At 47.6% G+C, this 23,124-nt stretch overlaps 7 protein-coding genes across 7 annotated transcripts; 4 read left to right on the forward strand and 3 right to left on the reverse strand.

Annotated features, from left to right (window-relative positions):
* Window positions 1-3,022: 3,022 nt before the first annotated feature.
* EDB82DRAFT_92854 (uncharacterized protein) lies at window positions 3,023-4,888 on the forward strand. Its single transcript, XM_025726211.2, has one exon. It carries the CDS (start codon window positions 3,215-3,217, stop codon window positions 4,781-4,783), a length of 1,569 nt encoding a protein of 522 aa, XP_025588317.1. The 5' UTR covers window positions 3,023-3,214; the 3' UTR covers window positions 4,784-4,888.
* A 717-nt stretch (window positions 4,889-5,605) lies between these two features.
* Window positions 5,606-6,606, reverse strand: EDB82DRAFT_472394 (peptidyl-prolyl cis-trans isomerase H; the record flags this gene model as incomplete). The annotated part of the gene is made up of 5 exons (XM_025726200.1): window positions 5,606-5,806; window positions 5,857-5,994; window positions 6,054-6,199; window positions 6,362-6,387; window positions 6,569-6,606. The coding sequence occupies 5 exons, from the start codon at window positions 6,604-6,606 to the stop codon at window positions 5,606-5,608; spliced, it is 549 nt and encodes a 182-aa protein (XP_025588316.1).
* A 3,764-nt stretch (window positions 6,607-10,370) lies between these two features.
* On the forward strand, window positions 10,371-12,655 carry EDB82DRAFT_491003 (uncharacterized protein). The gene is made up of 2 exons (XM_025726189.2): window positions 10,371-10,964; window positions 11,053-12,655. Exons 1-2 carry the CDS (start codon window positions 10,756-10,758, stop codon window positions 12,185-12,187), a joined length of 1,344 nt encoding a protein of 447 aa, XP_025588315.1. The 5' UTR covers window positions 10,371-10,755; the 3' UTR covers window positions 12,188-12,655.
* Window positions 12,656-13,844, reverse strand: EDB82DRAFT_491004 (uncharacterized protein). Its single transcript, XM_025726178.2, has one exon. It carries the CDS (start codon window positions 13,689-13,691, stop codon window positions 12,756-12,758), a length of 936 nt encoding a protein of 311 aa, XP_025588314.1. The 5' UTR covers window positions 13,692-13,844; the 3' UTR covers window positions 12,656-12,755.
* On the forward strand, window positions 13,831-19,301 carry EDB82DRAFT_491006 (Golgi CORVET complex core vacuolar protein 8-domain-containing protein). Its single transcript, XM_025726167.2, has 3 exons — window positions 13,831-14,591; window positions 14,641-15,082; window positions 15,129-19,301. Exons 1-3 carry the CDS (start codon window positions 14,262-14,264, stop codon window positions 19,133-19,135), a joined length of 4,779 nt encoding a protein of 1,592 aa, XP_025588313.1. The 5' UTR covers window positions 13,831-14,261; the 3' UTR covers window positions 19,136-19,301.
* A 73-nt stretch (window positions 19,302-19,374) lies between these two features.
* On the forward strand, window positions 19,375-20,232 carry EDB82DRAFT_92861 (PIG-P-like protein). The gene has a single exon (XM_025726156.2). The coding sequence runs from the start codon at window positions 19,513-19,515 to the stop codon at window positions 20,221-20,223; it is 711 nt and encodes a 236-aa protein (XP_025588312.1). The 5' UTR covers window positions 19,375-19,512; the 3' UTR covers window positions 20,224-20,232.
* On the reverse strand, window positions 20,233-21,879 carry EDB82DRAFT_92863 (uncharacterized protein). Its single transcript, XM_025726145.2, has 2 exons — window positions 21,198-21,879; window positions 20,233-21,152 (listed from the first exon to the last, which is right to left on the reverse strand). Exons 1-2 carry the CDS (start codon window positions 21,856-21,858, stop codon window positions 20,242-20,244), a joined length of 1,572 nt encoding a protein of 523 aa, XP_025588311.1. The 5' UTR covers window positions 21,859-21,879; the 3' UTR covers window positions 20,233-20,241.
* Window positions 21,880-23,124: the final 1,245 nt, after the last annotated feature.

The following is a 23,124-nucleotide window of genomic DNA, read 5'->3' on the forward strand; positions in this document are numbered from 1 at the left end:
ATTGAAGAAAACAGATGGAACAGCCACGCCCTCGGACACGTGAGATATCGTCTGAGAGTTAGTTGTAAGTTGTAATTTGGTAAAGTAATGATGATGAAGGGCTGTTGAAAAGATGAGGCATTTCTTCAACTGGAATTGATAAGCAGGGGTTTGACGTAACACGTTTCTTCACAACGAAACGAGAACTTGAAGGAACAAAAAGGGTGTGCTAGGAAAAGAAGAAGTCAAGGGAGGGGTGTACTGAGGGATGAATATTACTAAGTCTGAAGGGGTGCGCGGGTATTGAATATTCATACGATAGATTTATGGAGTTTTTGAATGTGAAGGAGGTTTACTAAGGGCTATTTTTGAGAATTCGATATTTGTTCGCAGGAGTGGGATATGTTAGTTTGTATCTGTCTTCTGTCCCCGATGGTGTTGAAGAATTCTATAGTAAATATTTATTGAAGGGCATATTTTGGCGAGAGGACCAAAACCAGGCGAACACTTGTCATGTATTGATAGACAAAGAGAATATCGGTTAGTGATACAATCCCTAGTTGAATGAAGCGGTCAAGATTTTGTATCATAGAGTTTGCTGCCACATGTGTGGTGGTTCTGTACAACAAAGTACAAGATAGAAAGAGTGAACACAACAAATGGGTCAATAACGAAACGCTACATAACATGATAAAATGATACAGTAAAATACTCTTCAAAGACTGATCAGACCAGGTTTGAACATGAGATTATTCCAAGATATTGTATTCTGGTGGAGTCATTATGGGCGCTTGATCAAACATGCTCGTCAATGCATCGATAAATATTCATGAGATGAGGATGCGACCGTAGAGTTGACCTTGTGGGACGATGACGACGACAGTTCTTGGCCGACAAATATTAAAGAAGAAGACGATAAAAGGAAAAGGAGGAAAGACAAAGAGAAGAAGAGAAGGAAAAAAAAAGAGAGGATGCTCTAGTTTCAAATACCAAGATAAGATGCAGTTGGCTGCATAGTACCTGCCTTAACTCGCGTCTAAAATCGATCCAAGTCGAAAAGGAAGGAAGCTACCACCATCTCACTGACGCCTTCCTCAGAATAAGCGCAAATAGATGCTGTGCCTGCCTAGATACCTATAATTGGTGAGGCCATAGACAAGGCCACAAGGCCACGACGGCAGGCCTCAGGCGACCAAACCATTTTATTTATTGTTCTGTCTTTTCTCTCTTTACTCTAAACTTGGTCAATTCAGTGAACCTCAGCGAACCAAAGCCCCTGTCAGATCCCTGTATTCGATCAATTTAACATCAAGCCACAGCCAATTGACCTCAGACCCGCTATGGCGCGCTTGCAACCGTCGCCAGCCAATTTCCTTAGACGCCCGATTCTTGTGGGCGCCAACCGAGCAACGACGTCCAATCCTTTGGACTTTACAACTCGTTGTTTCATGCTATTTCTAGTCGTTCTCAACGATCCCGTTGCAGGCATTGTTTGAGAGTTCTAGACCTCAACCCAACCCCTGCTCGACTCTATTTTTTCCCAATTGGGTCCCGTCGCTCTGGTCAGCCAACCACTGAAGAGCTGTGAGTCTTTTTTGAGACGTGTTGGCGGGAATATTTACTTGATGTTCTATGACCAGTCAGGCGGCTATCAAGATCCTAGCTCCGAAACAAGGGAAAACACTTTCTCTATTGTGGGAAACATTTTATTTCTATCAAACAAGGATCTGAAGTATCAGTATCCTTGTACAAACAGATTCAAGATCTTAAACTGTCCTATCCAATGCGATTGTGAGACTGCTATTGTACCCCCTTGAGCGCTTCCCCAGACGAAACTGCAACGGAACATAACCCATCTCAAGCTCTTGTTTCTGTTTCCTTTCCACTATTGGGTAAAGCAACGTTGGCGCGGTTGAGTTTAATGACACACATGTATAAGCTGCCATCATCCTTTATCCGCGATAGCTCGATACGATGAGATGAACTAGCTCATGCTACGCCAAGTTACACTTATACTCGATATGTCCTTAGCCGCGCCTTGTCCTCCCTTGTCCCCTGTCCCTTGTCCCCTGTCCCTTGTCCCCTGTCCATGTCTTGATCGTGCCTTGCATGTTGAAATGTTGCGGCTTTCTTTACCGTCTCCATTTCGACTCCATCTGTACGAGGCCAGTTTCCTCGACCGTTACCATGCTGCTCAACGATAGGTCCTCAGTCCACTTGGAGATGGGGGATGGTTATCTATACCTTGCGTCCCAGATCTCGTGTTTCTACCTAAAAGATCTCAAGTTTCGTTCTCAGGGTGTCTGCTTGTCATTCTTTGCTTGATTGCCGTGCATTACTTGTCCCACTTGTGTTCTTGATTGCCTAACTCTCGTGCAATCCCTTCATTACCACTCGTCCTCCCATCCTCTCCACTCTGAGCTATTGCCATCCGTTCGCTGTCGTGCTCTCTTGGTTGTTAGAGATTCTCTTTCTGAGCCTTTGACACACATCACCCGTTGTTCGTGACTCACGAACACCAAATATGCTGAACTAGAGCCAGCGGTATACAACTTTTTTCTTTCTTTTCCTTTGTCACGTCTTATTTCTCTTCTTCTTTCTTCTTCTCTTTTACATTGAACAAGCCCTCTGTTTCTTTTCCTTGTGTCGCCCTCCTTTACTTGAATATCAGCAGGACTGACTCAATTATCAACACATTACCTGCGCCGGCCGGAGGATCTTTACCACACCACAAACCGATCACTCCTTCGGCTACATACAACATTAAAGGCAAACAAACCAATCACTATTGATTGCAAGAGTTTCGAACCCTTTGATTGCAAGTTTGTCATCTTCATTGTCGGTCAGTATTCAGGCACCGTTTGTTGCCTAGCGACTAGCCCTGCTCACACAGCTTGCCAGTGTTCGCCAGCTGCGAGCCGAACCTCAAAGAAAAAAGGCCCTGCCTGTTCACTGTTCAACCCGCACAACAATTGTTTTTCTCTTTCTTATTCACAATAAACAATACAACAGCATCTGCGAGAATCGAACGTGACAGGCTTCGCCTTTCTCTCACTCCTTTGCGCATAAATTGCGACGCATTCATTCTCTCGCCCCCCGGGGTAACTCTTCAACAACACTCCTTTTCAAAATCATTATTTGAAATTCACTTCGACACAAATCAGCTTCGATTACCTTGCAATCTACGATTACAAAACATCAATAAAGATTATCAACAACGAGAACAACAATCAACATGAAATTCATCGACACCTCCGCCCTCGCTCTTGCGGCAAGCACCCTCATTTCACCGGCTTCGGCTCACTCCTGGGTTGAGTATGCCTCCAAACTCGCTCGAAATGGCACCATGATTGGTAAAATGGGTTATCCTCGTGGCTTTGTCCCTCGCGATTCCACCAACCCTCCTTTTGCGGACTCGATCCCTCAGAACATTTTGCCCCAGGCAGGCCAATCCGCTTACTCTGGCCAAGAGATTCTGAACAAGTACAAACTTGAGAAGAACCCTCAATTCCCCATGCTTGAAGCCGCTGCTGGTGACTACATTGCTATCATGCATCTCGAGAATGGCCACACCACTCTTCCCGAGAACCAGCCTAACAAACCCAAGAACCGTGGCACTATCTACTTCTACGGCACCACCAAGCCCAATGATGAGGAGAAGCTCTTCGATGTTCACCTCCGCTGGAATACAGAGGGCACTGGTGGTGACAAGCGTGGCAAGCTCATCTCCACTCGCAACTATGATGACGGTCAGTGCTATCAACCCAACAGTGGTCAACTCAGCACTGGACGCTCCACCGAACTCAAGCCCAAGGGCGCCATCCACGAGAAGGAACTCGCCTGCCAGTCTGATCTGAAGCTCCCCAGCGATCTCAAGGCTGGCGATATCTACACCATCTACTGGTACTGGGACTGGCCCGACCTGAACAGCGACAGCATTGACATGGAAGCCACCAAGAATGGCAAGTTCCCCTGGGCTGGAACTTTCATGCGTGGAGAAAAAGACCCCAACGGCTTCAACATGGACGCCATTGCGCGCAACGAGAGTTACTCGAGCGTCCTTGACATCAAGATCACTGGCGCCGCGGGTGTCGCTACTAAGGATCAAAACATTCTTGAATACGTCGACGATCAGAACGTTTACTCTGCCGGTATCGAGGAGCAGATGAAGTCCAACTTTCAAGTCGACGTTGACGGCGGCAAGGGTGAAGATATGCCTGCTCCTTCATCCCCTTCATCTCCTTCATCTCCTGCTAGCCCTACTGCTACCGCACCATCCGATGGAGGAGCTGGAAGTGGCGGTGATATCGCTACGGTGACCGTCACAGCGACCGTCAAGCCTTCTCCCATCATAAGCACCGTATATGTCACTGTTCCTTCCGAGTCTCTTACTGGAGTTGCTCCCGAACCAGTTGATGGAGAGACCAGCACCAAGACCATCACTACTACAGCTCTTGTTACCAAAAGCAAGAACCCATCCGATGCTGTGCCTACCCCGCCCGCTGCCTCGACTGTCTACGAGACTCTCTATACTACACGGCCCAAGGAACAGCCCACTGGAGGTAATCAGCCGCAACAGCCGCAGCCCTCCACGGTCTTCAAGACCATTGTCACCCATATAAATACACCCTCATCCAGCGGAGAGGTCAACGCTCCTCCCGCTCAACCCACGTTCCCCGGCGGTCAGTTCCGCGAAGACCCTCCCGCCGATGGAGGTGCTCCGGCTCAGACCCAGAGCGATGGCCCTCCCATCCCCACGCCATTCCTCCGCCGCCGCCAGAACTGGGTTCTTGGCAACTTTTAGGTTGCCCAACCTCACAACCCCTTGACTCTAATATCCCGTCAAGGGGCGCCGTTTCCTTCGTCTTTTCTTTACGGTATATATAGACGGTATGTGTTTTCCTCATCTCCACAAGATGCAGGCAAAGGATCAACACACAACAAAACGGGGCGCCGGTCGCATTCAACGGCGTTGGATATACAGGGCATGATACCACTTGAATTTAAATGCCCGCTACTTACTCCTCCACCCTATCCTTCTTTTACTACGTCTATGGGCGTCGGGAAGAGGAAAGGGGGAGTGAGAAGTGGCGGCGCAGTCTTTCGCTACAGCACGGATATGTGTACATGATTTACGCAGCACGGAGCATTTGCTTTTCTTTTTTTTTCTGGTTTGGGAGCATTTCGAGGGTAGGGAATGGGATTTACGAAACGACAAAGTTCGATTGAGATAAAATTCCAAAATAGTTCGTCGCGATTCTTGTGTGCCTTTCGTAAAGTGAAACATATTTGCCCTTGTGATTGTGTTTGACGATGGGATGTACTCATCTCAGCAGTCGGTTGATACGTATAATAAGATAACGAACACAATTCTGAAACATTGTACTATTGGTTCATTGCCGTGGCTCACGTTGCATATAATATAAATTGTGTGCCAGTGTAACATGATACAAAAGATGAAAAATACCGACCGAATGAGGGGCACATGGAGACTTGTATTCGCGACGGGCATCTAAACTGTTCTAGATCTCGGCCTCTCAATTCACTCGATCGCGCTCCTGTGGTCTCGTATCTCCCTCCAGAGACATTTTGTAGTAGTCAAGGAGTTACACCATATGCAGTTCACCTACATCTCACCACACTGGGAGATGACCACGTCGAGGTTCGGCACATCCTTGCCGCGGTAGCCAGTCTTGGTAGCCTCCATCTTCTTGACCACATCCATGCCTTCAAAGACCTTGCCAAAGACAACGTGCTTGTTATCGAGGAAGGGTGTGGGTACAGTGGTGATGAAGAATTGAGATCCGTTGGTGTTGGGTCCAGCATTCTAAGACGTGTTAATATGAATACCAAGGATAACAGAGGATAGAGACATACGGCCATGGAGAGCAGACCAGGCTGATCATGCTTTAGCGTAAAGTTCTCATCCTCGAAAGACTTGAAGCCCCAGATGCATGTCGATCCAGTGCCGTCACCGTTGAGAAAGTCACCACCTTGACACATAAAGTTGGGAATCTACGCGACGATAAGCTTTTCATGTTTCACAAGCCGGAAATGAGAGGGAGAGAACGTACTATGCGGTGGAACTTGGAGCCCTTGTAGCCCTGAGGACGACCTACGGGGTTCTTACTCTCGCCAGTGCAAAACTGGCGGAAGTTCTCTGCTGTTTTGGGGACGACATCGTTGAAGAGTTCAAAGGTGATGCGGCCAAGCGGTTCACCTGAGTGTGTTAGTAAGAAGGGACACTAAGAGTATTTCATAGGAGCGGTAGGAGACAATATGGATGTGTTCATCAAAAGATGAATACATCCATATCGCTGGGAATAGCTTCACTTCTGGAGTGATGGTATGCTCCGGAGTCGGAGGGGACTCAGTTACTAACCTCCAATGGTAATGTCGAAAAACACACTGTAAACAACCAGACAACTATTAGTACATACACTCTCTATCTCTTATTGGGGGGGGGCTGACTCGAAACTGAGTGGTTGTCTCTCCTCACTCCACCTCGAAAAGTGCTGGGGTAGAGTGAGTAGAGCAGAGTCGAAGCACCGCCACTTTGTTGTGAGGGGTTGGAAGAGGGTTAACTCACAGGGGATTTCCGGACTCGGGGAGTTTTGTAGGAGGCATTTTTGAGGTATTAGATTTGTGCTTTCTTGTTAGTCGAGAGTTTCTAGTGTTGCATAGGATGGATTGTGCCTACAATGTTCTTGTGTCTAGGCTGTGGAAACGCAACAATTTTGGCGTGGGGCAGACACTACAAGAAACTTTAACCTACCTAAATCGGAAGACCGATGTGGAGAACCGAGGAAAGACTCTGGTTGGTTGATTTTTAGTCAATTGATCAATCGAGAGATTTATTATTATGATTCTTTGAAATTACTTGTTTTTGTTTTTATTAATATCTATGTGAACTTCCGTCAAATGCACTTCCTAGTAAAGACATGATACTCACAACATGAAAATTGGTCAAGGTCGTTGTTGATGGCATATGCCTCGGATCCAGATCTAACACCACCTCCTCCACTGGTTTACCCCATGCCCATTGATGGATGGATTAGATGCATCTCGACCAGGCCATCGATTCAGAAGCGGGGGTGGCACCTGGGGTTCAGACCAAGCCAGAAAGGTCAGGTCAGGTCAGGTCATGTCAGGTCAGCTCCGTGAAGCTATTGAATGTAGAGCATCTAGAGTGTGCAGACATGGAGAAGCCAAGACAAAAGCCAAGCGCAAAGAGACAGGATGGGGAAGGCAATGGAGATCTGGTGACGACGCTTTAAGAGACCAATAAGTCAACGGTCATGCTCCGCCTTCTTAGCCCAGAGTCTACTTGTTACTTTGCATTTCTGGTAACCAACAGTAATTCACAAGTGTCAATTAGTGCACATGTCGTCGAAAGCTTCCGAAAGTCAGCTTATGAGCGTTGTGATCGTTGACAACGTCTGACTAAGAGTCTTGATACTACAAGAGTCAGGGTCTATCCGTGCTCAGCCCATCATGAGAAAAGTCGGTAAATAGCGTCATGTTGACTCATTCTCATACTGCCATGTCTATGATGCCGACCATGAGGCGAATCATCAAGACATTTGAGAGCCAAGGCGACATAGCCTCGGCTTGAATGTCGACATCATAGATTTAGATCGGTATTTGTAATTGATAGTCAGCGTTGATGAAGAATTACAAGGGATATTGTACATGGTCTGGGTAGTGGTGTTGTCGACGACGACTTCTTCCCTCCATTTCGGTAGTCAAAATAGGAGACCATCATGGGAATTGCCGAGGTTTATGTTGTAAAGGCAAGTAACTTTGACGATCTGACGTGGATCTTTTGTTCGAGGCCGTGTGTGTTGAATGTATTTCAGTTAAAGGCTCAGGCTGTCAGGCTCTTTTTTCCAGGGTTTCAACGGCTGCGTCATAGCCCCATTGATATTCAACCGTTAAAAGTGTAATACGATACCGGGATTCACGGAACAGACGAATACGTAATCGCAAACTGTATATCACAGAAACAATAAACAATTGCACTGCAAATGGTACATCTTCAAACATAACAAAAAATAACAACTAAATCCCGTTGCAGCCGAACGACCCGCAGATTCCGACCTGTTTTGAGGCTCAAACCCCGCTGTCCTTTTCCTGTAGGTTGTCAGTTTCTGGTTAATGCAGCAAAGCAAGAGGCATTTAGAGAACCTAGCCTATCCAATCCAATCGCCACAGCCAAGACGATAGCTAGCGAGCCAAGACCCACCACTGAGGACGGGGTGCAGCAGCGCTATACACTATCCCTGCCTCTAAAGATGCGCCATAAATCGACGCTAAGGAGCAGTGTGAGAGCTTAACTCTGAACACTGTAAGTACTTGCCATCCATATGGATCCTCAACTATAACTCAAGTGGAATCACTGCCAGGATCAATCGATCAATCTCCTATGTGTTTCAGCGTCGCGTGAGGCCGCTTCAATAAAGACCGCAAGGCCTAGACCTATTTATCCATCGCGAACGTGGCATTGTTTTGATTATTCAACTTGTAATCTGGCTGTCAGTGTCCTGAGACAGCTGTCAGATTAAAGCCTGTTTTAGAGGTTTGAGGATTCAAGCAAGGCACAAGAACCACTCGATTGACTGCTCTGTAGCACAATGACACATCTCTACCACGTATTACTACTGCGCGACTGCATGTTCATCGTCATTTTATTTGAGCTTTCTTCTTAATACTCTTCCAGTTCCCGGTTCCTGAAGAACCAATAAACATTTATCCTGTTTTTCGGCTTCACCGTGACGCTTGAGGCGTACAGCATTCAACTCGATACGCAGCCTGTGAACCTTCACAGCCACAGTCAAAAAGCCAAGCTGTTTGGGAACGCGTTGTCTCCTACAGGCTGAAGCTGTGCCTCTTGTCTAGACCCTTCAATGGACTTGACTAAGCGGAAAGCAGGCTGAACAAGTCTCAGCTGTCAGCCGCAGCCCCTTTTTATGAAAAACATCCAGGATGTGATACGATCAGAAATTTGCCCAGATGCCTCTCACCTTTTCGCATTAATTTCTTCTTTTACCTATGACGATCGTAGTGGAGCGCTTCAAAGAAAAAACAGAGACCAGGAGCCGGCTACGGGACGGGCTGAGACGAATTGAGTCGGCGACATGTGGAGACGTTTCGGTGAGAAGCGCTTTGTCGGGACCCGATTCAACTATTGGACCTTGGGAAAGCAAAAGATTAAGCGTAAATAAATAAACAAAACATTACAACGTCAATAGAACTCTCATGTCAAACGGTGTGATCCGGCTACCTAGGGTATTGCGCAAATGGTAACTCTTGAAAATAAAAGCCACATATGATTCAACCTCAACGCTTGAATCCTGCTGACGGTTAAAGTAAACTAACAAAAGTGAAACCGTAAATGTGAAATAAGTCACATCAGTCTAATAGTACCAAACTCCTGGGCCTTGGCCTGATCAAACCTGGTATTCCCTTCGTCCCGTCTCTCAAACCTGCCTGACCCTGTTCTTTCTGCAACAAACCGCAAAAGAAACCCCTGGTCTTACCATAAACTCTTTGCCTCATCGACTTTTAACTCTTGTGATTCAAAACTCCACTGCGCTTAGTCCATGGATGGATCCTAGCCGCCTGCCTCTCACCCCGCGGACTGCGCCACGACTGTCAGTGATGGATGCATTAATAGTGAATACGCCCGAGAATACGGCACAAAAAGAGGTTCATTACACTCAGTTGTATCCGTATCAGGAGGACATTAAGCGGATAGGCCCGTTGTTCTCAAAACGCTCTGATCCGTCACGATATCCGAAAGTTCTTCATAAACAACCCAAGTCTCCATTGTCTATTCATTTGTTTATTGCATCGTCTCGTAGTCGTTCAAAGACTTGAAACAAACAGACACATTCTCGTCAAGTCTTTGATTTACATACACAACATCTTGTTCCTCGTTCAAAGTGACCTGAGACTCATTCTATTATCACAATATCTATCAAAAGGTCTCGCAACCACCTAAACGGGACGCCTTTCCGAGCCAACCACCCACCTGCCCAACCTCGCAGGTTCGCAGCACAGTTCACCATCTCACCACACCACTTGGTCTAATTATTCCAGCCACAGACAAATCCCTGTCAAGCCTTGACGCGACACTCCAATTGGGAGCGACCTACCACTTTCAGGTTGCTTTATCCACTAGCTCCAGGTTGTCCAGGGCCTCTCTAGCACTCTCCAGCCTGTCGTGTTCCCTCTATCGCTCCGTTGCTATCGCAAAGGTACCATCTCACAGTGTTCATTACGGCTCCAACTCCACACACTACAGAGACACGACCAATCAACGTCTATCGCTAGCCCCCGGCCCGGTTTCGCTCGCCCCGTTCCCCATTCCTCTGTGCTCCTTCCTGCTCTTTTTATCCTTTGCGCGGCCACTTTCGCACCTGCCGTTGGATCTGTCTCTTCTCTTGCCTTGTCCTGCCACTCACTCCACCTCTCCGCCCTCCGCCGGCTATTCTCACCTCATCAAATACATACTCGCTCAGGATCGAGTATTATCCCTCTTCTTCTGTGAAAAGAGGAGGAAATCAACCAAAAACGCCCTTTTTAAACTCAAAAAGGGCGATTGCATCAAGATTGGCAATTTCTGATATAATTGCCTTCTTATTCGACGACGCCCTTCAACCGCAAGAGTTTGTTCTTGAACGGCTCATGGTACCCGCACGGTAGCCCGCGATTTAATTCGAGCCAGACTTTCCACTGCTCGAGATATAATTTGGCCGTTGCCCGACGTTAAAAATGGTCGCCGTTGGTCAGATATTGACTGAGGTCTCTCACGTCGTGATTCGCGCCGCCGCCGCCGAAGATCCCTCGTCGACAACCTCTCAAGCTGCTGCTGAGACGACAACCGATAACAGCAATGATAGAAAAGACAACGGCGGCGGGTCGAACTCGCCACTGCTTTTCTTTGTCGCTTTAGGTTTTGGTGTCGTCTTTACAAACTTATGGTGAGAACTTGTTTATGCTTACATGCCCAACCTCGTCTGCACAGTGATGGCTGGATCATGTCTTGAAATGGCTCTAACACCCCGTCAGGATTATCGTTGGTGTTAAATACTGCTTCCGATACAATGCTCGGAATCGACAAATGCGAATGAACGAGGACGGCGAGCCTATGCCTCTCGAAAACATGCCTCGACCTCATCGCAGACGTCGTGAGAAGAAGCTGATGACCATGGACGAGGTCAATGACAAGTTCCCGATGATGAAGTACAAGGCGTGGGTTTCCGAGCGTGCAAAGGACGGTCTTCCTACCAACGGCGGCGTTTCTGCACCACCCACTCGACCTAACAGTATTCGGGAGGCGGATGGAATTGTGCCAGACTTTTCTGCAAAGGTGCGCGACTCGACTGATGGACAACTGGCCGAAAACGTACCGCAAACGAATGCACAGCCAGAGACGACAGGTACTAGCAACACCACCGAAACTAAAGCCCCCGAGATTTCCATCGCGACCGCAGCTGCCGAGGCCGAAAAATCCAAGGAGGCACCCAAGGCGACAGCCGATGCTCAAACTTCAAACGAACAGCCCGCCAACAATCAACGACTTCATCGAGTCTCTAGCGAGGAAACAGATGATGACGACGATCATATCGATGGTGCACTGCCACCCGAATGTCTTGAAAACCCCGGTGATACATGTGCTATTTGTATTGATACACTTGAGGATGACGACGATGTTCGCGGATTGACTTGTGGACATGCTTTCCACGCTGTTTGTGTCGATCCCTGGCTGACCAGTCGACGAGCTTGTTGTCCACTCTGCAAGGCCGATTATTATGTTCCCAAACCTCGCCCAGCTCCTGATGCCAACAACGAAGCTGGCGCGAACAACGGCTCCAGCTTTGATCCTCGAAACAACCCAGTCTTTGGCATGCCCGCCGCTCTTCGCTCTGCATGGATTAGAGGCTCTCGCAATGATAGGAATGAAACACCGGCCTCCGCTAGTCGTCGACGCAGAACAGGTGATGCTCCGGCTGGGCAGGAACCTGCTCAACAGACTGAGCAGACTCAGCAAACAGCAGAAGTTACTCAGGCATCAAACGGTGGTGTTCTCTCCTCCATGCGGGGCGCTTTACGATTTGGTCGAAGGCGACAACCAGAAGAGAATCCTGAAGCTGTAACACCATCACAACTTGAAGCGGCAAACCGCGCACCAGCCGCCACATAAACATGTGTATCACATTTTCCATTCTTACATAACGACACGAATCTTTTTAGCGATGGTTTCCCCTCATTCCTTCCTGGCAACCACACTGCTGGGCACAACCGTCTGGAATCTTGACATTATAAAGGAATTGATTTTTGACGACACGGCATTTGATTTACACCGCATGATATACACGTGGAGCGACAGTAGGTTTATAAGTGGGAGAGAGTGAGGACGTATAACGCTCGATGAGCTATATATACCCCCTGATGACGATGGTGTCTGAGGTCGCGATCGTGGGTCATATGATATGCCTAGTAGAGGCGAGGGCAGTGCATGCTGCTCATAGTGAGGATTTACTGGTACTCTTTGAATTGTCTATTTTAAGACAGGTATTGTATTTGCATTGGGCTAGAAAACATGGCTTTCAGCTGGGACCGGAGCGGCGGAGTTTGCATGGTTTTGGGACTTCCATAGTTGAATGGTACAAAATATAATTGTTCCGTCCATACGCTTGCATTATGATTAAATATGACTTGAAAATACTATGCTGATCCAATTACTGAGATGTCGTTGCGTGTCAGCCATTCTACAGAAAAGATCCCTTCTGAAACCTGCCACCGAAATCAGCGGCATTATTCATCAGCTCCCTCCTTTGTGCTGTGCCAATCTTTCCGCCCAGAGCCATGTCCTTTTCTCTATCAAAACCTCGCTTGCTAGGATCATCGTCCTCTTCGACTTTTTGTCCAGACTTTTCTCGCCGTCCCTGATGCTCATCGTATAGACTTTTGCCTCTTTTCGATTCAATATTGGCAGACATCTTGCGATTGCGCTCTTCTTCCTCACGCGACTTGACGTTCTTGGGCTCTGCATCTGCAGTCTTATCGGAACGCCCCAGTACAGAATCTTGTAGTCGCTTTAGCTTCTCCTCAGGAGTTTCAGTCCATATTGCCGAAACGGCTGAGGGTCCTGACGATGACGCCGGTTTAGAAGCGAATTTACGATTGCGCATTTTAGTCGGGTCGCGCTCTGAATATCCTGATGCAGTGGGAGGCGCAAGCATCCATGAATCGCGCTGTGGAGCTTCTTCAGCGACTGGAAGCTGGGGTCCTATGGTCGGCTTATTCGCGTTGGATGCGCCTGGGAGCGCAGGACCATATTCATCCTCCGAGTCTGAGTCTGAATCAGGAGACGAAGCAGGGCGTTGTGTGATGTCGGTAGGTGGAGGTGCTGGACCAACGGTAGGCTTTGGTGGTGCTGGGCCTGTATCGGAGTCTGAATCCGACCCAAGATCTATCTCTTCTTTGTTGAATGTTGGCATAGCTGGACCGATAGGTGCTTTTGGAGGCAATGGCGCGCTGGGGCCGTAATCATCGTCCGAGTCTTCGAGATCGATCTCATCTGTATTCGTTGTGTTTTTTGCTGGGGATTCGCTGCGACGGTGTTTGCTGGCGGACGCTTCTTCACCTGGCGTGCGTTTCCGCTTCGATAGATGTGGTGGTAATTGGGGTCCAATGGAAGACATCTTGGATGTTTCTCGTTGTTGAGTTGTTCTCTCGACAATGTTTCAGATTATTAGAGGGGTGCAGTGTTCAAGAAGCTTTGATGCATGGTGGAACTTCTCGTCGCAATGCGACCTTCCATCGGGGAAAGACGTCACAGCGCAGACCGCCCGGAGAATCCCCGGCCCGCTCCGTACGGAGTGACGGGGGCAGGTGCAGTGGGCTGTGCCGCTGCCAACCTACCTTCGACGATGGGGCTGCGTAACGAACTAACTGACCTACGTAGCTTACTTAGCTCTCAGCTTGCGCGATACCTTTTAAATTACATCTTTTGCAACAACATTCGAGTTGTGAATAGTTGTCGATTTTTAAACGCTATTCGCAAATTCCGGCATTCCAAAGTGTGGGAATCTCTCCAGCCGTGTCTTGGTTGCCCCTCCGACCTGGTTCATCTTATACCTTGCTTGACCAAGCTCCATAAACGGCAAAACGCATTGTTGCCTTATCGCCAGTCCACCAGCTCATTATCTCGCGCAGTGCCATGATCTTGACGCGGTAGTGTTTGCGCATGCAGTGATGGAAGCCACGGCGCAATGGCCGATTCAGAAGACTTGTCGCTCCCAGGAGACGTGGGCTTAGACAATGGCGACGACTCGATAAACGATGCGCCCTCCATGGCTGGTGCTGATGCTGTGGATGATGGGTCGCTCGACGATAGTGACGGCACTGATCGTCACCTTACGCCCGCCCCTATAGGAAATGGCTCTGTCGGGAATAGATATCGCGAGATTATGCAGCAGCAACATCAGGATAGCTCAGATGTGAGCTCTTTAGGTGGAAGCTCATTGCATGGTCTCCCAAAGCGAGCAGGGAGTCCGATAGATTCGGTCCTTTCGGGACCTGACGATACACCATCCATTCAAGTACGAATACCAATTGTTGGATCTTGAAGAATTGTCTAACCAATCGCAGGGATCATTTGTTTCCTCACCCGGAAGCAGCGTTCTCCCATCTGTAGCTTCTCGTCCCGGCCTAAGCAGTCCCTCACCATCATTCCGACCTTTCGATCGACGATTCCAATCGCGAATTTCTTCCTCCAATATAAATACTCCTCGCTCATCGTCTCCGGCATTTCCCTTTCTTTCTAGCCACAGCCGTAATGTCTCTCTAAGCTCACAATTCCTCCTCGACCAAGCCGATCTCGAAACACCAACGCCGCCATGGGAAGTTGTTCGTTGGACCAAGCTACGGAAACTCAACGGCCATGCATTCTCCGAAGCAGGAAAACGAAACTTTGGATCACCGACGTGTCTTGCAGTTTCAGCAACGATCGTACTCGGAACGTCCAAGGGTATTATATTAGTATTTGATTATAACCAAAACCTCAAAATGATCATTGGACCAGGAACAAAAGGTAGGATACAAGTCATTGCTGGAGGGTATAAACTGACTTGATATAGCTGTTGAGTCTGGACCAATTACTGCCATAGCGATATCTGCAGATCATACTACAATTGCAGGAGGACATGCCAGCGGCAATATCTTTACTTGGGATACAAGTCGCGCCTCAAGACCATTTTTGGCAATACCTCACTTGGAGCCTGCGCAGCTTCAGAACCGCACGGTGGATGGGCATGTGCCTGATGTCGCCATTGTTCATCTCGGCTTCCTAGGAACTCGCCATACAGCACTTGTTTCAGCCGATAACCGGGGAATGGCCTTCTCGCATCTTGCAACTAGAGGAACAGGTGCACTTGGAAGGACTGTGAAGACTCATCGAATTCTTGGTCGGTATCCAGATGCGCCATTACCTGCGGGCAAGGCAGTCAAGCCCAGCACCGTCCTTGCGTTTGCGCCTCTGCCCCTGGGCAATGTTGAGTGTTCGACAGATACTCTTGGTTTGACAGCTATGCTGACACCCTATCTCCTTGTCATCGTTTCGACTACACCTGTAGCGCAAACTCAACACAAGTCGGCGCGACCTAAAGATGTTCCTCCCCACAGCGCTATGACAGGATGTTTGGCATGGTTCCCGGCTGTCAAGCTCAAAGTGCTAGATCCTCATACCGGAAGTGATATTTCAAAAGTGAAACTTGCTTACTGTTGGTCGAACATCCTGACAGTGCTAGACGTGGACGAATATCCCCGTGAGGACACAGACCAACCTCCATCATACAGATTTAAAGCACGAAATCGATGGAAGTGCGAAGAGGCTATTGTTGCCGTTCAATGGCTTAGTCGTTCAGTTCTGGCTGTCCTAACCATATCTCAAAGAATGATTGTTCTTGAAGACAGAAGCATGCGAATGACTGAAGGATTTGATCTGGTACAGAAGTACATATACCACGCAGACTTATTCTCCGAGCAGTTACATACCCTCGTGGAACAACTTGACGAGAATGATTCCTCTATGCATGGAGTTGTAGCCGATGCCTTTTATATGAGCTTCAAAGCCTACAAGGGCAGAATATTTCTCCTCGGTTTTAATGAAGTCTCCATTGGGGCGTTGTCGAACTGGGCAGACCGACTTATCGCTATGATGGAGAACGGTGACTACATGGGCGCCATCCAACTTGCTACCTCATATTATACTGGCGATGCCGATAAGCTTACTGTTGGACTGCCAGAAGATTCCACTCTGCGTCACACTATGGTTCGCGACAAGATTATGGAGATTATTGGCGCTTCCTTGAAGTACGCCTTTGGTCAACGCGAAAAGGAGCCTGAGAGTTATGACGACGATCACATGAAGCAGTTAGCGGATACATGTTTTACTGCTTGCCAAGCTGTGGGCAACCAAGACTTTCTCTTTGAGGAGATGTATGAATGGTACGAAGACGCTGACATCGCCGGTATCTTTCTCGAATGTCTCGAGCCCTGCATCCTTGAAAAGACGATCACCATGGTGCCGCCAAGTATCGTTAAAGATCTGGTCCAGCACTACGTCAGTCGAGGATGGGAGAGTAGACTCGAGGAGATGATCTGTCACATGGAGACGGCAACCCTTGATCTTGACCAGACGACTCTTCTGTGTAAGCAACACAGCCTATACGATGCTCTTATATACGTTTGGAACCAGGGCATTGGCGACTATATCACGCCTATGATTGATCTCCTTTCGCTGCTGATTCCTCTCATGGTCGATGGCGACTTCACAGCCAACAACCCAGCAGATGACTTTTTTAGCATCAATGCCTTCAAGATCTTCCCTTACCTGTCTTATACATTGACAGGAAGAGTGTATCCAAACGATCAGACGATGAGCGAAGAGATGGCTACAAGGGCCAAATCTGAAATCTACTGGTTTTTCTTTTCGGGAAGAACAATAACGTGGCCCAAAGGCAGCAGGAATGAGTTTCGCACCATCCCCAACTCCGATTCACAGCCATCGTTCCCATATCTTCGTATGATTCTCAAGTTGGATGCTCCTAGCTTCCTGAGCGCGTTGAACGAAGCTTTCGAAGACTCGTTCTTGAACGACTCGAATGATCACCACATGAACGGCAGTTCCAAGGGCGACCTGCCTGAGGAGCAGATCTTTGGGCAGACCATCAACCGACAATACGTGCTGTCTATCTTGCTGGATGTCATGAATCCCAACGATTTTGCGCCAGAGGATACCATCTATCTTGACATGTTTATCGCACGAAATCTTCCAAAGTTCCCTCAGTATCTACTGTTTTCAGGCACAACACTGTCACGTGTTTTGACTGGACTATGCAATTACCCAGGTCAGGATTTAGCGGAGGATGCACAGCTCAGTGCTGAGTATCTCCTTTCTATATACCATCCATCAGACATGCCAGATTTGATGCCGTTGTTCAAGAACGCAGGGTTTTACCGTATTCTGAAGCGCATATACAAGACAGACAAGCAGTACGACAACCTTTTGCAGACCTACTTCGAGGACTCAGAGGATCAGGAGCTAGTGTTCGACTGTCTGCGCGAGTGTCTACGACCTCAGTCAGGACTTACTGGACGTCAGACCCAAGAAGTGCTCAAGGTCGTCAGAGAGCATGCACGGGACTTGCTTGAGCTTGAGCCCACGCTCACGGCAAAGACACTCGCCGAGCAAGATGTGGCGCTTCACCAGCATGTGGTTGACTCGGCGCAAGATGTACCAGACTTGCAGCACACATATCTCAAGACTCTTTTGGAGCCGGAAGAGCCCACAGCAGACACAAGATTGACTACCGCTCGTGACCTGGTAGAACAATACGTACAGCTCATGTGTAAGTATGAGCCATCTCATGTCTCAGATTATGTGGGCATTGTGCAGTCGACCGACTTGAGATTGGAGAAGCTCCTGCCTACAATGGAGGACACAGGCGTTATCGATGCAGCCGTGGTGCTGATGGCTCGCGAAGGTCAAGTCAAGGATGCCATGGACCGACTTATAAAGCATCTCAAGACACTTGAATCGGCTATGCATGGACTCTTGACTGGTGCCGAGGAACGAAATTCGGGACCAAGTCTTGGCTACGCCGCAGAAGAACTCTTTGAGGGTCTTCAGAAGTATGTCCATGTTGGTATATGGTTGTGTCAAGGCCAGACCAAGTCTTCGTCTAAAAAGTCAAAGGTGGTCCAAAAGGGTTCCAAGTCAGCAGTTGAGACACTTTCTTCCGATGAGGCTCTTTGGCTAAGCTTGATTGAGGCATGTGTGCAGATCACGAAAGACCTGTCCCCTGCACTGAACTCTGCTGCTGAGCAAAACACCAGTGATGATGAATTTAATGAGGAGAAGCTCGTGGCTCTTTTGCGCTCACTAGTTCAGCACACATTCACAGCGCTGCTCACAACCACATCTAGTCAGACAACCTCACAACCAGGGTCGAAACTTCTATCGAACGCCAGTTCCAACTTGTCCTTCTTGCGTATATTGAGGGCATTCTTGACACAGGCAGCTGCTTCATCGCCAAACTTGGCAGATCTACGAGGTGTGCTTGCATCTATCTTTTCGGCATATGCGTACGAGGAGTCGATATTGAAGCTGTCGAACCGTCTGTTGGAACGTAGTTTGTTCGTGGACGTCAACCAGTCAGTCGAACTCCGCCAACGTGGTTGGAGGCCAAGAGGATCAACCTGCGAGGCATGCAGTCGAAGGGTGTGGGGACCTGGTGTTGCAGGAACATCGGTGTTTGAAGCATGGGAAGATAAGCAAGCCATTGAGGAAAAGAGGAGGAAAGAAAGACAGGCCGATGCAGCAGAACGTGCCAAGGGCGATGACGGCGAAACAGATCTCAAGGCTAAGGGTAAGGGAGTCGACACAAGGCCTTCGAGCATGCTCATCGAAGCAAACGCTACTAGTGGCGTGAGCAGTAATAAGGATAAGCCGATGGGGCCATTGGTGGTGCTTGCATGTCGGCACATCTACCATCAGAGCTGTCTAGATGAGTTGCAAGAACGGCAGCAGAACGGGGGCGTGATTGGTGTTGAGAGGGAGTATAGATGCCCGATTGACGGGTGAGATATTATCAAGAGAAGGCTTTATTGTACAAAGTGTATAGATAGAGATTAAAGATGGGATTAATGATGATGAATTTGAGTGCAGTCGGATTGTGTCATGTAGCTGACTGTGGTTTGATGAGCAATAGTCTATAATACTTAATAAGAGGAAATTATAATAGTGTAAATTATTTATCCTATACATTTTATAAATGTGATGTTAAACCGTTGACATTTCAGGGTCGAGTGCTAAAAGAGCCGCTAGAATAAATGTTTTAGTGATCCGCGCAGTGGCAGGGCGGTACCTGGCCTTAACTCAACTCATCTCAAACGTCACATTTTGAACCTCAAATAGACATCTCCTTTTCACAAATCAGAGCCACATTCACCGCATTAAATATGTCTTTCAGCTCTGATGAAGAGGATGAGATTCTCTCAGATGCTCAATCGGAAGGTTCCTCGGAAGAAGACTCTCCTCCACGTCAACTATCACAAAATCTATTCGCACCTCCATTTTACGGGCGACCACCTACGCCTTTACCCCCTTCACCATCACTCACTTCTCTACTTCGCCCTTCACGTCCAACAACGCCAGATGCATCCGACGACGACGCAATCGCGCCCGTGCCTCGCGCAGCGCCAAAGGTGCCCACGTACGAGTACTATGGCTTCGTACTGTATCTCTTCAGCAGCCTGACGTTTCTCATTTATCTCCTCTGGGGCTACCTCCCGTCTCCCTTTCTCCAAGCTCTGGGTATTGAATACTACCCCAACAGGTGGTGGGCGCTCGCCATCCCAGCATTCATAGTCATGACAGTCGTGTATATTTACGTAGCGCTCGCGGCGTACAACACGGAAATGCTCACAGTGCCGCTGTCGAGCGTGGAGACGGTGGTTGATGGAGCAGGAAAGTTGGCAGAGATTGATGCCAAAGGGAGACTGAAGGGGAGCAGGAACAGGGAGAGAAAGGTTCAGGCGGATGGGAGATTAAGATGGAGGGAGATTTGGAGCGAGGGCACAGATGCGGTGATGGATATTCCGCTGGCGGGAGTTTGTGAGGTTTTGTATGGACAAGGGCGAGATGAGGAGGGTTATGTTGATGATGATTAGATGATATCCGAGTCTTGCCTAGAACCAGGATCTCCATATTCTAGTTGTAAACGTCTCTAAGCGCCAGCTACTGTTCTCATTATAACCCAGATCAAAAAGCAATATGGCAACAAAAATGAATACAACCAACGGAAGTGCAACGGCAAAGAAAACCCCAAAGTTCTTTTCTCCAGGTAAATAGCGATCTGACATGCTAAATAAACTCGTCGAAAAAGAAAGAGGAATGAAAATGAGTGCCACAATGGTAAAAGTCTTGATGGTCTTGGCTTCACGAATAGACCTCGCAGCTCCATTGATACCCGTCACACCTGTAAGTGAAGAACTCAAGAATTCTGACCTTTCTCTGAGGGATTGTAATTTCATGTAAATGTACTGAAAGTCGGATTCGCTCTGGGCCCATTTGGTGTAGGAGTTGGTAGCTGTGCTTGGCACGCATGGGTCGTCAAATGATATATGTAATTGCAACATTATGTGCGATACATCCTTGATATATCTGTCGATTCGACTACAGAGCTGCTGAATGTTACTCCATGAACTTTCGAGTGATGTTGTTTCGATATTGGCGAAATTGTCTTTTCGCTGGAGCGGAAATGCCATGGTCGAGAGGAGAGCTTCGTGGTACTCTATGAGAAGCAGAAAATGGGAGGCAATGATCTTTTTGGCAAAAACAGTAATGTCTAGTCCAGACAGTTTGGTCGATATATCATTGTGATATTCCGTCAAGTAGTGAACCATATCATCATAGAGACTGTCCCTAGGAGGACCAGATGCTCTATTTATAGTCCATGGGTGAGGAATAAAGTCGGCATATCCTCCTTGGAACGGTGGCGCTGAGAAACGGATAGTCTTTAAGGACCATGGATCTTGGGTGAAAGATGGCTTTTGCCATATATGAGCCTGTCGGAAAGGCGGATCACAAAGAATTAAAGCTTGAGATATTAACTCATGAAACAAGAAAGAATAGTGAAACTTACCAGTCCAGTCGTTCTCATTAGTAAATGTTGTTTTCCAGAAGGAGCATTTTCTGTGAAGGATGACAGTAGGCTCCCATTCCTTGCCAAGTTTCGTCCTCAGTGCATCTCTTCCAGACTCTGCGCATGCGACACTAAATGTGCCGAGCTGTTCACTCAGAGCTCTGATATCGTAGTAGTTGGCTGTGAAGGATTGACTCCCGTCTATAAGTGAAGGTAAGCATGGAGCCAGGTTGGGCTCGTACGGCCATCGGAGATAGGTTGATGTTCGCTCGTGTGTGACAAAAAAGATGGGATCTATGTTAAGACTTTCGCCCAAGAGAGCTACGACTTGTGGGTTGAGTCCTTCGACGAGATAAATGCGACGACAAGCATTGGGTCGAGGATCTTTAAAATGTTCCTGTAGGTCTACAAAACTAGGGAACTCTGTTGGTGGTGAGATTTGATTCTCAGTCTCTAATTCGAAGAATGAGGCGCGAATATTCTGTCTGTTGCATAGTAAAACTGCACGGTTTCTTCCATCTGGCAGCTCTAAATTTGGCTGACGAGTGCAGCTTTGCTTGATTAGATTCAGATATGAACCTTCAGACGATAACCAAGTACCGTCGTCTTCAGTTGTACGTGGACTGGTTCGCGGTTTGGGTGCTTCTCTTATGCTGGACATTTGAACTTGTAAATGTTGTAGGGTAATCGAAGAGCCAAGAGTGATGTATGTAAACTTGTTGCAAGTTGGTTTATGGACTTCCGTACACTTCCGTATTACACGGAATATCACTATGCATAATTCACTATGGATTTATGCACATCATTCCATTAAGACAACGGCAAAGGATGATCTAAAAAGTTATAATCACTCGAGAGTTTCATCCCTGAGGATTCACAATTATAAGCCACCATGATATTATTCGAATTTTACTCATATCTGAGACCGTTATTCAAAAAGTCACAACCGTCCGTCACACAAAACTCACGGGTTATGACTGCGGATTCTGATTCTGATAGCGAGGATTCGACTCCCTCCGAGACCTTATGTTTTTGCTTTTTCTGGTGAGGATATATATGGTTGTTGTTTTTGCACTATGTGTTTTCTCGCGATGTAGCTACCGTTGAGTTTACCTACAAGGCATAGCACGAGTGCAAAGAGAGCTTAACTGGCGATAGTTACGAGTTATCGCCTGCGGCACAATAGGACTTCGAAACAAAAAAACTGGGTCATAATTTTGTTGCTACGTGATGGTATCTTGGCCGTGAATTTCTTTCATTACTTGAGATGAGACAGGACCGTTTTGTAGTGCAAAGACACTCAACGGTGCAGATAATCGTACGTTGAGTTGATCTGTGCTTCAACAAAAGCAACGGCAGACTGGGAATAGGATGAGAATTCTTTAGGAGAAAGACGGTGAACAACATCTTGAGGCCTCAGGGAAATTAAAAATGATTGCCTTACTACGCCTCTTGGTAAAATTGCAAACCATTGAGGCTCAAAATGATGCTGGAAGGCTATGGAATAGAGGCATCGATCTAGATGGTGGGTGTATCCGTATTCTATCTCTGGGGTTGCTATCCGGAACAAGGTTTATGATCGCCAATAAAGCATACATCCACCAGAAAAGTTCAGCCTGGAGTGAGACGTTGCCTCTTTTCTCTTTCAGAGGAAACAGGAGAGATTCCGATTGGAGTAGAATGCCTTCAACACTTACAAACTACATTCGATGCCATCGACCGACCAGGCCAGGACTTCTCAGCCCGCAACGATATGCAGAACCACTCACACATTTAATCGGCAAGCGATTATGAGTCGAGTTTTTTGTACATTTCAAAGTAGAAGTCAAGGGCCCCTGTTGTGGCTGGTTTCTGTTATGCATGTTGGTCCCAAACATCTGTACATCCTAGTCAGTCCAGAGCGCTTACAAGACATGTACTCGAATAG

This window comes from Fusarium venenatum (assembly GCF_020744135.1).
Source record: "Fusarium venenatum strain MPI-CAGE-CH-0201 chromosome Unknown EDB82scaffold_1, whole genome shotgun sequence".
Classification (NCBI taxonomy): Eukaryota; Fungi; Ascomycota; class Sordariomycetes; order Hypocreales; family Nectriaceae; genus Fusarium; species Fusarium venenatum.

Coding starts and splice junctions, on each gene's coding strand:
- EDB82DRAFT_92854 (XM_025726211.2), top strand. CDS start 3,215: ATGAAATTCATCGACACCTCCGCCCTCGCTCTTGCGGCAAGCACCCTC.
- EDB82DRAFT_491003 (XM_025726189.2), top strand. CDS start 10,756: ATGGTCGCCGTTGGTCAGATATTGACTGAGGTCTCTCACGTCGTGATT. Junction 10,965..11,052: donor GTCGTCTTTACAAACTTATG/GTGAGAACTTGT, acceptor ACACCCCGTCAG/GATTATCGTTGGTGTTAAAT.
- EDB82DRAFT_491004 (XM_025726178.2), bottom strand. CDS start 13,691: ATGTCTTCCATTGGACCCCAATTACCACCACATCTATCGAAGCGGAAA.
- EDB82DRAFT_491006 (XM_025726167.2), top strand. CDS start 14,262: ATGGCCGATTCAGAAGACTTGTCGCTCCCAGGAGACGTGGGCTTAGAC. Junction 14,592..14,640: donor ACGATACACCATCCATTCAA/GTACGAATACCA, acceptor AACCAATCGCAG/GGATCATTTGTTTCCTCACC. Junction 15,083..15,128: donor CATTGGACCAGGAACAAAAG/GTAGGATACAAG, acceptor GACTTGATATAG/CTGTTGAGTCTGGACCAATT.
- EDB82DRAFT_92861 (XM_025726156.2), top strand. CDS start 19,513: ATGTCTTTCAGCTCTGATGAAGAGGATGAGATTCTCTCAGATGCTCAA.
- EDB82DRAFT_92863 (XM_025726145.2), bottom strand. CDS start 21,858: ATGTCCAGCATAAGAGAAGCACCCAAACCGCGAACCAGTCCACGTACA. Junction 21,153..21,197: donor TAATGAGAACGACTGGACTG/GTAAGTTTCACT, acceptor TAATATCTCAAG/CTTTAATTCTTTGTGATCCG.